We start from the raw sequence: 16,893 nt of genomic DNA, 5'->3' as shown, positions 1-16,893 counted from the left end.
GGTAAATTAGCATCAAGACTCCCCTGTAACTACTGCAAACTCCTGCAAAAAAATCCTTTCTTGGTCAGGATTTCAATCAATGCTAAAACCAGACCCCAAACAGGCAACAACTGCCAAAATTCACAAGACAGATGCTAAACCACAGCACTCCCCCCTAAAAGACCATCACCAACCTCATCCTGCCCAGCTCCTCTATCTTCAAGTCATGCCTACATTAATACAGCTCATTCATCTACGTCAGCATTACCTGACTCAAAGCATTCAAAATTCATCAGGTTCATTTTAAAATCGAGGCATTTTTAAACAGGAGGCATTTTTAGCTCTCGGCTGCTGGTTCCCAAGCCTGTAAGAATGACTTTTCTGCAATAGCCTGGGTGGAAACCTTGCTTCGAAACCAAAGCTGAAAATCTTGCAAAATCACATGATTCCACAAGCTGGAGCTTCTAAGGAAAAAAAAAAAATAAAAAATGTTCAGCTCCAGGAGCAGATGTCACCCAACCACGAGGAGCCCCATGGGATATCAAATCACATGCAAATATCCTGAGATTTGCATGAAAAGCCATGAGAAACCCACCCCAGTGAAATTATATGAAAACTGTGCTTCAGGACTTAAGTTCCCCTCTGTTATGGGTCAGGGAAAGGTGTCTGAGGGGGTTCCCAAAGTTGGGGTCATTCACCATCCCCTGGTGCTGGATAAAATACTTGGGAAGATGGAGTGAGGGTCTGAAGCCTGTCTGGCAATTTCTACCTCATGTACTTTTCCCTGGGGTCAAAATCCTTCTTCCTCTGTCCTGAGCTGTACCTGAAACTAAGCAGCATGTTCCAGTGAGATAAGTAATTACCATGAGTTCATATCATTTCTTTTTAATGAGGCTGGTCAGAATCTTCATTTAGTATTTTGATTCATTTTTCTGTGCTCGGCAGGTCCTGATGTCTCCGGATTTGCCCTCCTAGAACCACTGTGGGCAGCTTCTGTACCAAATCTAGACAGCCAGATGCTTCATCAACAAAGTTCTGAGTTTTTTTAATTAATTTTCAAGTTCTGAGGGGGTTGATAGGACCAGCTATGGCTGTGTCTGGATCCTGCAGGAACCAGGATCGAGGATCAGGGCACACTTGTATTTGCTTGTTTCCGCCCACTATTTGAAGTGCATCAACAATTCCTTCCCGACAGCAAAACAAGAGAAGAGCTGGTACTTTTAAGGTAATTCTGACATCCGTGCTATGAATAGATCCTTATGGAAATTTGCCCTTGCTTGCTGGTTCCCTGCACAGGAACCCAGGAAAACGCCGGTATGGTGAGAGGGACGAGACCGCTGCCATGGTGGCACTGGATCATGGAATCCCAGATTGGTTTGGGTTGGAAGGGACCTTAAAGATCATCTTGTTCCAATCCTGCAGCACTGGCTGGTGGTGGTTCCTCCCAAACCACATCTCAGCTCAGGTGAGGGGCTGTGGCCCCTTCCCAGACGCAGCACTCCCAGTTCATCCCCCTGGAGCAGCCCTTTACGCTGGCAAGGGATCTGCTTTTGCAAAGTGTTTCATGTTTTCCACCTCCTCAACTATCCCAAAGCCATTTGGTTGGTAGCTCCTGGTGCACCTGCTAAGAGAGGTGTCACCGGTGCCACTGCAGGGGTGGGAAAGTGGGACATGGAGCCACCACGGCTCCTGCCCGGGCGAGACAGGCTGGGAGGGACCCACCCAGTGGCTCCCACTGCTCCCCTTCCCTCTCCCCAGCGCAGGAAAATTTCCCAGCCCGGGCCAAGAAAACCCACTTGCCTACTCAGGCGGCGCGAACAATGCAAACACTAATTATATTTCCCTCACCTATCAAAGGGATGATTCACTGAGGTGAGTGGGCACAGAGCATTACACAAGACGAACACCACGGTGCGACCACCCGGCCCTTTCGGGGTAGCCCTCCCGAGGAACAAGGATTTGGGGATCATGTGAGATTCAGATTGGGAGAGGGGTGGCAGCAGGGCTGCTGGGCACCGAGCACCTGGAAGGGGGCTGGTCCCCTCCCCAAGCCCCGGTCCGGTCTTGGATCCCAGCTGCTCCTCTGGGAAGAGGTGGAGGGAAGATAAAAACAGCGTTGGCAGGGATGGAAAGGGCAAAATGCTGATTTGGGGCTTCTTCCTTCATCCACCCCCACAACCATGGTTTCAGCAGCTAAACCCAAACCCAATGCAGAGCCCGAGGATTCCCATGGGAAGCCTGTAGCTACAACTCCAACTGTCCCCAGGGTGAAATTACTGAGCATTCCCAAAGTGTCCGAGGAGGTACAGAAAGTACCAACTGAGACGTCTCCAGATCTCCAGACCTGCTCGAAAGAGGGTCTCCAACCCTCTGCCCCTGAGAGGTTCCACCAGAGCTACTGGGAGCAGCTCCAGCTCACATCTGATCCAGGCTGATCCAGGTGGATGCAGCCCCTTCCACCTGAAGAAAGGGAGCAATCCTGCTCCCACTCTGGAGCTGGGATGAATCAGAGCCAGCAAATGAGCGGTGCAACTCCAGCATCCAACTGAAGCAATCCTCGGGAGCCTGGTTTATGTAATATCAGGGTGCTTCTGGAGGGGGCAGGAGGTGGCAGGGATTTTTTGGCAAAAAGATAAGGACATGTCAGCAGTGTTGTGGTTTGGGGAGGTCTGAGGGGGTGAGTGTGTACAGGGAACAACAGGACAGTGCCACAGGTGCGGGGCCGTGGGTCAGGCATGCCGGGGAGATTTGGCAAAGCGTGGGCTTCTGGGAGAGCAGCAGGGCTCTGTTTGCTTACGTGGGCTCTGCAATAGGTCTGTGTTGACGGACATGAATCCACACAGCTCAGGGAACATGGTTTGCATTCCCCTGGTGTGTGCAGGGGTCAGGGAGCGCTGGGGGCTGACCACGTGTGTGTGGGAAGGGGAGCGGGGGGCGAGGCGGCGGCGTGGGGAGGAGAGGCGTGTGTGTGCCCGGCGCGTGGCGTGGGAGGTGTGAGAGCTGCAAGCTGTGCCTGGGGGAAGCGCTGCCTGAGGGTGTGTGGGGCAGTGCGAGCGCCCGGCGGGGCGGGGGACGGCGCCCGGGGGACGGGGGGTGAAAACGCGGCCCAGGCCACTGCGTGCCATCCCCTCCACCCAACACATCAACACGTGCCCATCAAAAATATTGCTCCCCAAGATAGTGCTGGAGATGTGCCCTTACCCACTGTTGTGCGAGGGAATGGTAAAATTGGAGTGAATCCACGGATTCTGGGGCATCTCGCTTCCCGAGCCTCGCTGCGCATTTGGGGACCCAGCCCCTCAGCCATGGCTGAGGAGCTAAAAAAAAATAATGTGCAAGGGATGAATATTTATCTGTGGGTGGCAAGTGACAGATGCTGGGGCGAGGATTCTTGGATACTTCAGTTTGATGGAGGTAATAACTTGAAGAGATTAATGAGAAACATCCTTCCCAACAGTTGCCTCCCTGGTGCCACCCAACACTGCTCCCGCACTCAGCGGCCTCTGGGACCCAAACACAAAAAGTTCAGTGAGGTTTGGTGCTCAAAAGGCTGGAGGCACCCAACTTTGGTGTTTTCTACCCAGAATGGAGCCAGGCAACCGAGAAAGGGATATGGATTCTCGGTGCTTGGAGTTGAGTTGGTGGAAGTGACATTCCAGCTGGGTTCTGGCCCAAGTGGGATGAGGGAACCTGGTGTGGAAGAGCCTGCTGGGGTGTCCTCAGGTCCCATCGCTTTGCATTTCCCCAGCACAGCATCCCTTCCTCCTCAGAGGGTTTGAGAGTCCCATGGGGACCATTTTGCCACAGACACCGTGCCCTTTCCCCACACTGATCCTCTTCCCTCCTCCTGAAATCACAAACACATGATATCGGTCCCCAAACACCGGGAAGGCGGGCTGGCCGGACAAGATGGAAGAAAAAGCTCTTTCCTTCTGGTAGGTTCTCAGAAAACACTGAAATTGCTGCTTAGCCACCCCAGTGTGGGATGCTCCCCATGTTCCTCCCTAAAAACACTGCCCTGTAGAGGATGGGGAGCGCAGCAGGGTGGGGGCACGTGCGTGGCCGAGGACAGGGCCAGCCCTGCAACACCCAGCCCTCAGAGACCTGTAGTTTGTCCAGACTTCTGTTTGTCCTCCCACAAACCTCCCAGGCAAGGGCTGGGTGCCAGGAGGAGACAGCACCCACTTTGGGAGCACGCAGAAACCCCCCCACATCCCCTCCTGACCGCCTTGAACGTGGGAGACTGCAATTATTCCCCGCTCAAGCTTTATCCTCGACTGAAGGACTGCTGGGATTTATTGATGGCTTCCAAACACACACCCGCTAGATTCCAGATCAGACCCCAGCATCATTCCATGCAGCTGAAACAAAAGGTTGCAGCTCTATTTTCCTTTAGGACAAAGCCACCAGCACAAAATTATCATTAAAAATCCGGAGACGGTTGCGCCTCTCCCTTCTAGAGCATGAAAAAGCAGCTGCAGGTGAGGTTTAACCTCTCCTCCCTGTACAACCACAAGGCAGCAAACTGGGTTTTCCAGAGAAAGGTCTTGCAGCACCTTTCAGGAAGGGCTGTGATGGAGCTCACCGAGACTGCAATTTCCTCAACGTAGCAGTATGGAAAACCAAAACATCTTAAAAATAATCGATGAGCCTGCTTTGGATGGCCACGATTCCCAGGAAAACAAGGGGGCAGTGGTGCCGGATGCCTCTGGCTGCCGGCAGGTAGGCCTGCCTTGGATTATGGAGGCAATTCCGATGGAAGTAGCCACAAACCATGAGAGAGGATGATACAGCCACTTACAGCACAGCACCAGCTGTTTCTCCCAGTTCAGCCTTAAAGCTTGTTAGTCCAGCAATTTTTTTGGGTTTGATCACTCCAATTGGGTTTTCTTGTTTTTTATCTAATCCCAGTTTCCCCTCAGCATCTCGTTAAGCCGTGTTGACGGCAGAGAATAGCTCTGGTGATCCCTCTGAGCCCCTATGCTAAGCATTAAGCCGTAAACTAGGAATGTAAGACTCTTGTCTGAATTAAAGTCTTTTCCCTGGTATTATTAAGTGTGGGGCTGCCTTTGGAGGGGCTGGGGGACGTGCAAACACCCAGGCCCGTTGTTAGAAGCAGTGGCAGCACTAGAGCTGCCCCCATCTGCCCTGGATCCCCCAGACACAGTTCGCCTCCATCCTTCCCCGCGTTGCATCCATGCAAATCCTACAGGTTCCAGTGGTGCAGTCAGAACTGCCATGTGCAACTTGGGTTGTCTCCCCATGGCTTGGCCCACCCCATCCTCTGACCCCTCTGGGCCAGAGCTGGTCGTCCCCCCACCAGCACAGCCAATTCCCCTCCCCAAAAACCTGGTTGAGGACAGGAAGGGGGGAGGACCTGGTGCCCAGGGACCCGCTGGACATATGGGGCTACCTGTGGCAAAGAGCTGGGCTGGTGCCACGCTGGGCTGGTTCCTCGTTTCCTGCGGGGTGGGAGCATCTCCTCGCTCCAAGCCAGCAGGTTGCAAACTCACAGACTCCAGCCTAAACCCAGGGTCCCTGTTTGGAGGTTTGTACCCCATCACCACCCCAGGAAGGGATCAATGGGCACCTACCTCCATCCGAGTAGGTCTCTGTCCCGTAGCCATCCTGTAATCCATTGCTCCAGGTGCCTTCGTACTTGGCCCCGTTTCCAGTGCATTCTCGGACCCCGTACCGTCCCTTAAATCCATGGGTCCACTCTCCTTTGTACACCCACTTCCCTTTGCTCTCCATGCCAATGCCATGGCGCTTGCCCTGCGCCCAGGTGCCCTGGTAAGTGTTGCCACTGGGCCAAGTGTAGACCCCCAGCACCTCAAAGCCGTGACTCCAGGAGCCCGAATATTCACCTTGACCCTTCGGGCCGGTACAGATTCCATGGCCATGAGCCTTTCCGTCCTCCCAGCCTCCACAGTACGACCCTCCATCGTCAAAATTAAACCTTCCCCCACTGGACATGCATGTAATTCGGTTTGCAAATCTCCCAAAAGGTGAAAAAAAAAAATAGGAAGAAATGCAGAAAATAAAACACGAACGATGACTTGGGGAAAAAAATATAAACAAAAATAAAAAAATTAAACCAAATCAAACTCAATTGAAATCATGCACCAAATCCAGGGAGCTGCTTAAGCCAGTTTCTTGTGATTATTCATTCTCTGGGAGTATGTTGAGGATCAGTTCTCTCTTCCCCTGCTGTGGAAACAGGATCATTAAAAAAAAAAAAAAAATAGCAGCAAGAACAGCAGCAGCTATTGGGTTTTGGTGCAAACGACTCCACCTAAAAACCATCCAAGGCAGGGAACGGGGGTGGGGGAAAAGGAGGAAAAAAAAAAAAAAAAAAAAGAGGCCAAATGCCAAGAGAAGGGAAAAAAAAAAAAAAAAAAAAAAAAAAAAGGGAAAAAAGTGAGCGCTGGGCAGCCCCGGAGGGGGGGATGCTCAGAGCCCCCACGGAGCCCCCCGCCGCCGGCCGGGCTGGCTGGGGCGCAGGGCCGGGGGCAGCGGCGGGCGCGGCGGCATCGCGGGGCTCGGCAGCGGCAGCAGCAGCAGCAGCAATGCGGTGCCTCCTCCGCCGCCCTCCCGCACGGCTCCCCGGCCGCTCCCGCACCGCGCACGCCCCGCGCCCCGCACACCCTCCCCCGGCCGCCTCCCCCGCGCCGCTCCCCCGCCGCAAACCTCACTCCCGGGGGGACCCGCTCGCCGCGCCCGGCGGATCCCGCATCCCGGCCGGAGGATGCTCGCGGCGAGGCTGGGTGCCGGGGCGAGGGGCTGCGGGGTTGCAAAGGGGCCTCGGCTCGCCCCGCGGCCTCCCCCCACCGCTCCTTCCCGGCTCCCTACGGGGATAAATCCCGCTTATTAATGAGCAGGATCCTGGGCTTTCTGCTCTGCCTCAGCTCCCGGCGCCGGGCTCAGGGTGGATTTAAAGAGACAGGAACTGCGTCGCCTTCGCCTCCCACCCCAGCAGGGCCCTAGCCCCCCGCAGACTCGCGGGATGCTCCTGGATTTTTTTTTTTTATCCCTTCGTCTCTCCCCCGCCCCGCTCCCGCCTCTCTCCCGCTGCTCCTCGGGTGCGACGAGGGGCCAACATCCCCCGCCAGAGCCGGGGGGCCCCGTTGGCAGGTGGGTGGGTGGGTGGACGGACACCGGGAAAGGGCCAAACGCCTCGTTCCGCCACCGCCAGGTCTCCGGGCAGACTCTGCTCCGAGCCGGGTCCGGCACACCGCAACTGCAACACGGATTATTTATTCATGAAAAGGCCGTGCTGTCGCTCCGGGGGGGATGGCAGCGCTCGGGATTTATGGCAGCGGTCTGGGCTCTATCCCCATCCAGCGGGGCTGCGGCGCACCTTGGTCCCCTCCCTCCAACACAGCCTCCCAACGGGGTCCTCCCAGTCCACCGGGAGGCCCTCACCGGTCTAGTCTGCAGATATTTATTTTTTTTCCCTGGGATCGCTGGAGATGTGGAATCCTCCCCAGGCAGTGGCGTTTCGCGGGGTCGTGGTCCGGTGGTGCATCCCCTCGGCTCTAAACGTGCCCAATATTTGCAGCATCGGGGTGTCTGTGCAGGTCCCTGTGCCTGACACACCTATCTGTTTGTGTTAATACACCCCTGTATTAGTACACAAATATTAAAGGGGGAGCTCTGCTTGAGAATAATTAAAAAGATGCTCACAAGTGCTTATAAAGCAAAATCTGGGTGATGTATGAAAACACAGCTCTTCCCAAAAATCACACACCGGCTCAGATTTGCATCCTGCCATCGCCACCAGTGTTACTGGAGCGCTTGTTTTGAGCCAAGACTTGGATTCCAGACCCAGCTCGGTCAGGACTCCAAGACAAAAAATAAACCATACAATGGAAACCCACGGGATTTAGGCTGTGCATCCCCCCTGGAAGGGCTTGTTGTGCTCAGTCCCTGCCACGTTGCCCACCCAGGAGGAAGTTTCAGGCTGTGTCTTCCCACTCAGTTGTTTTTTTTCTCTATCGATGCATGTTCTTGTCCATCCATGGAAACACATCACCACCCTCCTCTGGAAGAAAACCTTCCTCTCTCTTGGAGCTAGAGGGAAAAGATGCAACCAGAGTGGGTGGAAATTTTCCCACTGAAGCATTTTTTTCCAGTTGAAAATGGCTTTTCAAACTACGCTGAGTCCTTTGTGAATGGCAGGAGCTGTACTCATTATACATTGTGGGGTTGTTGTTGTTTTCTTCCCTAAAAATCCTGCACTTCAGGTACTGCATTTTTTGACAACAGCAAACTCCCATTTTTTTTTCATGGAGGGAGAATTTGGGTGGAAACCCCCAAACTTTCCAAGAAAAACACTATAACTGAAGTTGCTTAAATGCATATAAAAATTTTGGCAGGGAAAAAAAGAAATTCCAGTCCCCTTCTGTTGTTTTCTCAGTAGTTTTAGACAGTTACAGTCATTTTACATGGTAATTAGCCCACTAATTATTGGCCAGCTATTCCTTTGGGGGGATTTCATGGGATGTAGGGATCAGAGGCAAACACCTCTGCAGGCACCAAGGTGTGATACCCCTCTGACCAACATGGGATGCTGCTCCTCATAAAACAAGTGTTTAAAATAACACCACGTTTAATAGTACCTGGTGAAAAAGAAATTCCTAATAATCTGCTCGGGAAAGGGAGAATGGGATCTATTAGTGACAAGCGTTATCAGGATGGTGCGTGGCTTTAAAATGAATGTTATTTTGGAAACAGCACCTTTGTGTCTGATGAATGGGCAGGTCCTACACTGAAAATGAAGCCACGTGTTACATCTTCTGTTCGTGACCTGATTTAGGTTTTGTGGTGTGTCCATAGGTTGTAGTGGTGTCCAGTGGCTGGAGCGGAGGGTTTGCTCAGAAAGGGCCATTTTGGTTCTTAAAGGGTTTAAGATGGGCTTCGGGAGGCTCCAAAAATTGCTAAAAGCCATCTTGGAAGCCAAACAAAGCAGATTGGAAGTGTCCAAGGCCAGGTTGGACAGCTCTTGGAGCAACCTGGGCTGGTGGAAGGTGTCCCTGGCCATGGCAGTGGGTGGAACGAATGAACTTTAAAGTCCCTTCCAACCCAAACCATTCCATGATTCCATGACTCTATGACTGTGGGAACACCAGATGAAGGGGCTGGATGGACAATTACAGATGCCAGGGTGATCATGGAGTGGTGGCCAACCACGACACAGCCACGTTGGTGTCCCCAAGTCTATCCCCAAATAAACCTTATTTTCCCTGACTTTATCCAAAGGTCAGGATTTAGTTTAAAATAAAAACTCATGCCCCAGTCAGCTGCAATTTTTGCTGCCCTGGGGAGTCCTTTCCAGACCAGTTCATATTTCCTTGGTGCTGCTGATGTGCAGGAGGCTGAGAGGAAATTCCAGATTAGATTTCACACCCTGAATGCCAGCAGGTTTTTCCCTCTGGAAGATGCTCCTGCCACCGGTGAGTGCCAAGTTTACTTATGTTGCCATGTCGGGTCTTTACCTGGGCTGCTGGATTTCTCCAGTACATTTGCCTAATTCCAGAGACTTTTCCCCAAAAGGTACAGGCACCGTTAGATAGGGCTGACAAATTGTTTCTTTAAATACCTGATGCAGATGTGGATGAGGGGATGAGTGAGACAAAGTTTGGGATAAAAGAATAATGATGAAAAAATACAATGAAAAGCAAATCAGCTTATGATAAGTCACTGAGCGTGGATGGGGGAAGAAAAAATAGGATTGGGCAGAGGGAGTGATGCAAAATACAGAGAATAAAATTAGTTCCTGCTTGTTCCTGGTGTGTCTTTCAGAAGAAAAAGCTGGTGGAAAGGCACAGATTTCCAGTCCCATCCCACCTGGTGTGCAGAATCCCAGCTGAACAGGGGCCCAGCCCAAGAAGGAGCTCAGGGAGGGATGGGGATGCAGGGAAAGATTGGGATGAAGGCAGGCAACTGGTTTTGATGTACCAAATGGTTCAGAAAGACAAGTGCAGGGCATTGGGGAGACCTGGCCTTCACAGAAATCCTGCTGGGAAGTTTGGCTGTGCTTAAGAAGGAAAAATACCTGCCACAGAGCAAGGGATTAGCTGGAGGAATCCACGCTGCTGCTGCATCCTCAGCATGAGAGCAGCAGGATCTATCTCCAAAAGTCCAGCTGCCCAGAAACACATTTCCAGCATCCCAGGAAAGCAGGCAGCTTTTTTTGAGGGGGAATTTGATCCTGTGAAACACAATAGAGGAGGGGGAGAGGAGGAGGAGGGATGGTGTGGTGGCCTCCCCGAGCCTGGCTGTGAGGGGACATTTGAAGACGTCTTGGTGGGCCACCATCCATGGGGGAGGATGTTTTTGGCACTGGCAACAGTGCTTTGCAGGTCCTCCCAAACTGCCAGGAGCTCCTGAGGATGCCCAAGTGATGCTGAAGGGGAAGCACATTCAAGTGGTCTTAAAAACATCACCCCTGTTTCCCACGGAAAGAAGGGGGAAAGGCAGCTAAGTGTGGAATTCAATACCAGGTTGTTCAGGTGGTGTAGGGAGGTTTGTGTTTTCCAAGGGTGAGGCCATCCATGGTAGGGTTGTAGAGCTCCAAAGGGAGTAAAGGGAAAAGCTCCTGGGGATACCATGGCCAGCCAAGCCAGGAACGTGTCAGGCTGGTAAAGGAAAGGAGGAGGAATGATGGCACCTGTCCACACTTGCTCCAAAAATCATACAATTAGGAAATGACAGAATGCAAAGAAAAGTAAATGCAGCAACAGAAAGCACTGGAACGAGGTGGAATTGCTGGATAGAATCCTAGAATCCTAGAGTGGTTTGGGTTGGAAGGGACCTTAAAGATCACCCAGTTCCACCCCCTGCCATGGGCAGGGACACCTTCCACTAGACCAGGTTGCTCCAAGTCCCATCCAGCCTGGCCTTGGACACCTCCAGGGACAAGGTGGCCACAGCTTCTCTGGGCAACCTGTGCCAGGGCCTCACCACCCTCACAGGGAAGAATTTCTTCCTACTATCCAATCTACATGCTGTCCTTCAGTGGGAAGCCATTCCTCCCTTATCCTGTCACTCCATTCTCTTGCAAAAAGTCTCTCTGCATACACCTCTAAGATCCAAGAGTCCAACCATTAAATACACACCACAATTCCACTCCAAATCCTGTGGGGTAACAGAGATTTTTCCTGACTGGAATACTGCAGCCCTGTGTTTATAACCACTCTCTCCATTTGATTTCCACTCGTGCTTGGAGGTCTTGATCTGCCAGTCCTGACTGGCATCCCACTGGGACTGGTTTGGGAGCAGATTATCTCGTTCTCCCAAGCACTGTCTGGTTCTGAGTCATTAGCAACATGGAAATAAATGATCCAGAGGGTTTCTGGATCAATATCCCAGGAAATAAAGCATAAGGCAAGGAGGGGCTGCAGCAGACTGCCACTCAGCAGCAGGGACTCGACACACTCTGCTTCTTTAAGCAGTCACATCCATAATATCTAATAAAAACCTTGGGATCACTGGGGAATGCAGAGTGAGTGATGGATGCTGGAGGTCCTGAGCTGCCAGTATTAAAATATCCTCAGAATTTCAGGGGGAAATAAAAAAGATAATTTCCTAATGCAAAAAAAATATTGCCTCCAACATGAGGGAATTCCACATTCATCCTCACTCTGGAGGTGAAGATGGATTTCTTACCGTGCCAGGCACAGGCCATCATGGATTGATTGCATTTGTTATGTGCAAATGAAGTAAAGCTCAAAGCAGTAATGTATATATAAATAAATATAAATATATATATTTACTTGCCACTTTAAAAGGTCTTGTTTCCTGTATCAGAAAATAATTACGAGTCAGATCAATTTGGAGAAGGACTTAAAATGAAAAATGTGTTGAAAAGGGAGAAGCCTTTCAGAATATTTTACCCAAAAAGCAGCAACACAGACAGAAATCTTTGTTAAAATAACCAACACTACTTGGAAAGGAAGTGAAAGAGACGCCAAAACTAACACACAAAATATAAACACACAAAAAGAAGAAAAGGGAAACTGGTTGTAATTAATAGACTGCAGAAGTTGGAGAAATTAAAGGTAGAAGGATATTTTCCAAGATTTTCAAGAAAAGGAGCTTTGCATTAGCAGGAGGGTGATCCTACCCAGAAATTGAAGATTTATCAATAACACAGAAAAGGCAGAAATGCTCAGCGAGGGTTTTGTCCTGGTATTTGTTGGGAAAAAAGACATTCTAATGAAATACTTTCCAGGAGTGCCCAGGAGCATCCAGCTGATGGAGCTCAGTATTTTTAAACCAGCAGATCTGAACAACTTGTGAGAGTTGTAAAGGAGGTGGCCAAGGAGCTGTCTGGATAGTTAATGGTGGTTTTCAATAGGTCTTGGAACAGCCATTGGAAGTCCTGGAGGACTGTGAAAAAGCCAGCGCCGCACCCACACTCCAAGGAGTGACCAGGACACCGCTGATTTTAAGTGTTTAAGGATGGAAAGGATCTTAGACAATTAATGGAACCACAAGCACTGAACTGGATGATTAAAAGAGGGTGGTGTGATGCCAAAAAATGGTAATTAAATAGGGTGGTGGAATGGGTGGCAAACAAGAGTTTGAGGGATACAGGCAGTGGGGAGCTCCCTGGCTTTCACAGATAGGGTGATGATGGTGTGAGGCAGAGATAATCGTGCCAGTGGAATGTCCTCAGCCTTCCACACAGCCCTTGGCTTGGTCCCTGCCTTGGATTGATCAGGAAAAATTACAAAATCAACAGGGCTTGCATTAAAAAGATTAAAACTGCATAACTGAGAGGGCTCAAAATACAGCTGTACACGGGGAGTGAGCGGTGAGCAAGTGCATGTCCATAGTGGGGATAGGACAAGGGGGAATGGTTTTGAACCAAAAGAGGAGAGATTTAGACTGGATATTAGGGAGAAATTCTTCCCTGTGAGGGTGGTGAGGCCCTGGCACAGGCTGCCCAGAGAAGCTGTGGCAGCCCCATCCCTGGAAGTGTCCAGGAGGGTGGACAGGGCTCAGAGCAACCTGGTCTAGTGGAAGGTGTCCCTGCCCATGGCAGGGGGTTGGAACTAGAAGATATTTAAGGTCCCTTCCAACTCAAACCATTCTGGAATTGGGTTGGACAACCCAATCTGTGACTGAGGTGGTCTGAATATCCTGTCTGTGGCACCAGCATGGAGGAAATGCAGGGGTTCAGAGCAATCTGGAATGAAGGAAGAGGAGAGTTTTATTCTCTATCACCAGCTCAGAGCTCTGCACAACGAGACTCTCTAAGAAACACATCTCTGGCAGCAGGGGAAGGAGTCAGTGGCTGCTGTAGGATCCTACAGCGGCTGGAGGGATGGGAAGCCCTCGGGGATGGGATCAAGCTTGATATAAATGTTTTTAAACAAACAGGCACCTCCCTCCCTTTTTGAGGATTGCTCACCTTCCATGTCTCTCCTGGATTAAGCAGGTGCTGCAGCCACCACGAAGCACAACCACTAGAGTATTCCTGAGATCTCACAGCATTAGATCTAAATATGCAGCTTTGGAAACTGGAATGATTTTCATTTTTGTCTCCTGCTCATTCTTTCCCCCAGTTAATTGAATTCCAGGAGTGTACCATCACCTGATGTTGTCCCCAAGTTTTCTCTTCTCTACTTGATCTCTAGCTAAACTACCCCCAAAACCAATTAAAGAGCAGAATGATATGGCAGCAGCAGGACTGCTGCTGATCTTCCCGTAGATTGTAACTTATGAAAGTGATTGAAATGGTGGGAAATTACATTCCTTGGAGGAGGTCAGCCTTCGAGCTGTAAGTAGCATTTTTCTTTTTTAATATGTGGCTGCTTCAATGCTCATAATCTCACAGGTCAACAAAAGTCAAGACCTGGGTTAACCAGAAAGAGAAACTCCTGCGTGTCCTTGGGTTTAATGCGGGTTTGTGAAGAGCTGAGGAGAAAAGGATGAAATGCTTGGCATTGTGCAGAAACCCTCAGAGGGGAAATGGGTTTGCAGAGAGAGGAAGGACAGGGCTGGCTAATGGGCATGTTACAGGCATGTGTACAATAAATTACCTTGATTGTCTTCTCTGTGCTGGGCATGGGCTGAGTGCATTTAGTGGTCACTGACTGTATCGCATTAACCTGCTGCATACAGGACGTGTCTGTTTATCCTGCCAATTACTGCAAATCTAATCAGCTTTAGCCGGGTAAAAATAGAGCCAGTTTCCATGTGGAAATCAAGAGGCACAAAAACAGCAGCAAAGAAGCTGATCCTGATCAACTGAGCACATGGGAGGGAAGACTCGCAGCGCTGGGAGCCTGAAATGTGTTATGATGCTTTTTTCCTTGTGGGCAGGTGGATCTTTTCCCCCAGGCCTGGATTTTTCCCAGCACCCATCAGGCAGCCTGGAGGAAGGAGCTGGGGAGTGTGGGAACCACAAGGAGGCAGAGAGCTCCTCCAAGCATGGATATTCCATGAGCTTTCAGGAGTGAAGGAATAGGTCTGGAATCAGGTGGAAGGGACAAACAAGGGGAAGCTGATGCAGAGGGGGCAGGGGTGTACACGAGGCGTTTTGCAGTAAATGCAAAGAAAGATGAGCAGGCAATTCAGGTCATTTGGCTTTTGGGCTGGGGGAAAACACATATTGCTGCAGGTTCAGATAATCTGGTAAATAGATCATAGAATAGAATTCCAGAATGGTTTGGGTTGGAAGGGACCTAAAGACCATCCAGTCCCACCCCCTGCCATGTGCAGGGACACCTTCCACTAGACCAGGTTGCTCCAAGCCCCATCCAACCTGGCCTTGGACATTTCCAGGGATGGGGCAGCCACAGCTTTTCTGGGCAACCTGTGCCAGGGCCTCCTCACCCTCACAGGGAAGAATTCCTTTCTAATATCCAATCTAAAGCTAGTCTCTTTCAAAAAAGCCATTTCATGGTGATGGATGGATAGCAATGAATGACGATCAGATTTGAGTTCCTGTGTGTTGTGGAACATACCCAGCAAGAGTATCCAGTAAAATCATCCTGCAATTCCATGTAAATCCAACAAAGGAAGTATCATACAGAGAGAAAAGGAGCACTACATGGCTCTGCAGGTGGTAGCATCTCATCCTCCTTCCCTCCTCCATCCCTCTGTGATGTTTGCTGAAGGACAGAGGTAGTTTTTGCCTATTGTGATCTTGGAAACTGAAAAATAAAACCAAGGGAAAACAATGTGATTTACCCCAGGATGTCTCATTTGCCCTTTTATTCTACTGGATCACTCTACAATAAATGTGTGTTGAGCTTTCTGTTCATGATAAACCCCAGATCCTTTCAAGCAAGACATAGCCTGCCCATCTCATCCCAGGTGGCAAATCCCCTTATTGAAGTGACTTGGCTTCCCTAGCCACCCACATCTCCCTGTATTTTCCACCTTGATCACCTTTCCCATCACTCTCGTGGAGGTCTGGGATACCCCTTGACAGGGCAGAAAACCCAGGGTGACCAATTTTCCAGAGCTGAAAGATGCCTGTAAATAAACCCGAGGTAGCCAGTCTTAACCAAACAAAACACAGCCTTTATTTCAAGCCTCTGAATTTTCTGTCTGAGACCGAGGAGCGGGAACGGTGCCGATAATTAAGGGACATCTGTCACCCCGTGTGCTCCTGCTGGGTTTGTCAGGAAATGCAGCTGACATAATGTGAGGAGAAGAAACCTGCTTTGGAGGATGGCTTGGCATGCTGGGATGCTGGATTCCACCTCCATCACTGCCACGGGCAAAGCTGCTCCTCCTGACGATGGGAAGGGCTGGAGGGGGTGATGTGGGGTTCATTCTTCCCACCTGGGAAGGGTCACATCCCAAACCTTTGCCAAACCTGGTAGCAAAAGCCATGTCTGCTCCCTCTGTCCCATCTCAATCTTCAGAGGAGTTTTAACCTGCATGAGATTAAAAAAAATAAGCAACACAGAGGGTATTTTTTTCTTTGGGGGCATTTGGGGGATTGTTTTTTTCTGGCTTTTCTTAACAGCTACGGAAAGTCACTTTGTTTTTAATTCTGAAAATTCTTACAACCCAGAGAAGTTGAAGTTCTGGCTGCCCCATCCCTGGAAGTGTTCAAGGCCAAGTTGGATGGGGCTTGGAGCAAGCTGGGATAGTGGAAGGTGTCTCTGCCCATGGGAGCGACATGGGATGAGCTTTAAGGTCCCTTCCAACCCACACCATTCCATGATTCTGTGATTCATAAAAGCTCCAACTCCAGGACTGTGGAAGTTGAGGGTTGTAAGCATTAGCCAAAATAGCTTTTTTTCCTCCTCAAGCTCCCAGTGGGCCAAATCCTAATATCTGACATCACCAGTGCCAGAGGTGGCACAGAAAGGCAGCACTGCTGCTGTCACCCAGCCACGGTCAGGAAGAAACACTCGCTCCCTCTGGTCTAACCCTTTGGAAAAGGTGCTGCTCTGAACCTTGGGATTTGCTCTTGATGGAAGATATAAGGCTCAACCAAGTATTTTGGCATCTGATTAGAAAGAAGGGATCAGGCTCTCAGTTTAATGGAGATGCTGATGTATGAATTCCTATGTGAATAATGAATGTTTGGAAATGCTTTGAGCCCTATAAATGGGAAGGACAGCGAATTTCCCTGTGTTCAAAAAGCCAGTGGCAGAAGTTCCCAGAATTGTTTGGACTGTAGTAATAGAGATTTATAATTCATAACAAAGAAGAAATGCCTCTCAGTGAAGCGAGAAGAAACAGCGATGTAAAAAAGTTGACATTACTCACATTCTTTTCTTACAAAATACTGTCACACATGGGTGTACAAGCACCCTTTTTTCTGGGCAGATAAATAGCTATGGAAGGATTTATTCCATATTTGATGTAGGTTTTCAAAAAAGGTTTCTTTCTTACAGCCTGTTTTGTAGGGATTTAAACAGATGCACTCTGCAGTCTGGA

At 50.1% G+C, this 16,893-nt stretch overlaps 1 protein-coding gene across 1 annotated transcript in view; it reads right to left on the bottom strand.

Moving 5' to 3' along the window:
- Window positions 1–6,326, bottom strand: part of JPH3 (junctophilin 3) — a 57,676-nt gene extending 51,350 nt beyond the window's left edge. Inside the window, exon 1 of the mRNA XM_017816337.1 lies at window positions 5,574–6,326. Coding sequence (XP_017671826.1) covers window positions 5,574–5,955 — 382 coding nt within the window. The 5' untranslated portion in view covers window positions 5,956–6,326. The remainder of the gene's footprint in view (window positions 1–5,573) is intronic.
- Between the last annotated feature and the right edge of the window lie 10,567 nt (window positions 6,327–16,893).

Source organism: Lepidothrix coronata, unplaced genomic scaffold (assembly GCF_001604755.1).
Source record: "Lepidothrix coronata isolate B3197 unplaced genomic scaffold, Lepidothrix_coronata-1.0 Scaffold54, whole genome shotgun sequence".
Lineage (NCBI taxonomy): Eukaryota > Metazoa > Chordata > Aves > Passeriformes > Pipridae > Lepidothrix > Lepidothrix coronata.
The sequence above is the reverse complement of the archived record's forward strand: the minus strand, read 5'-3'. Positions and strand labels throughout refer to the sequence as shown.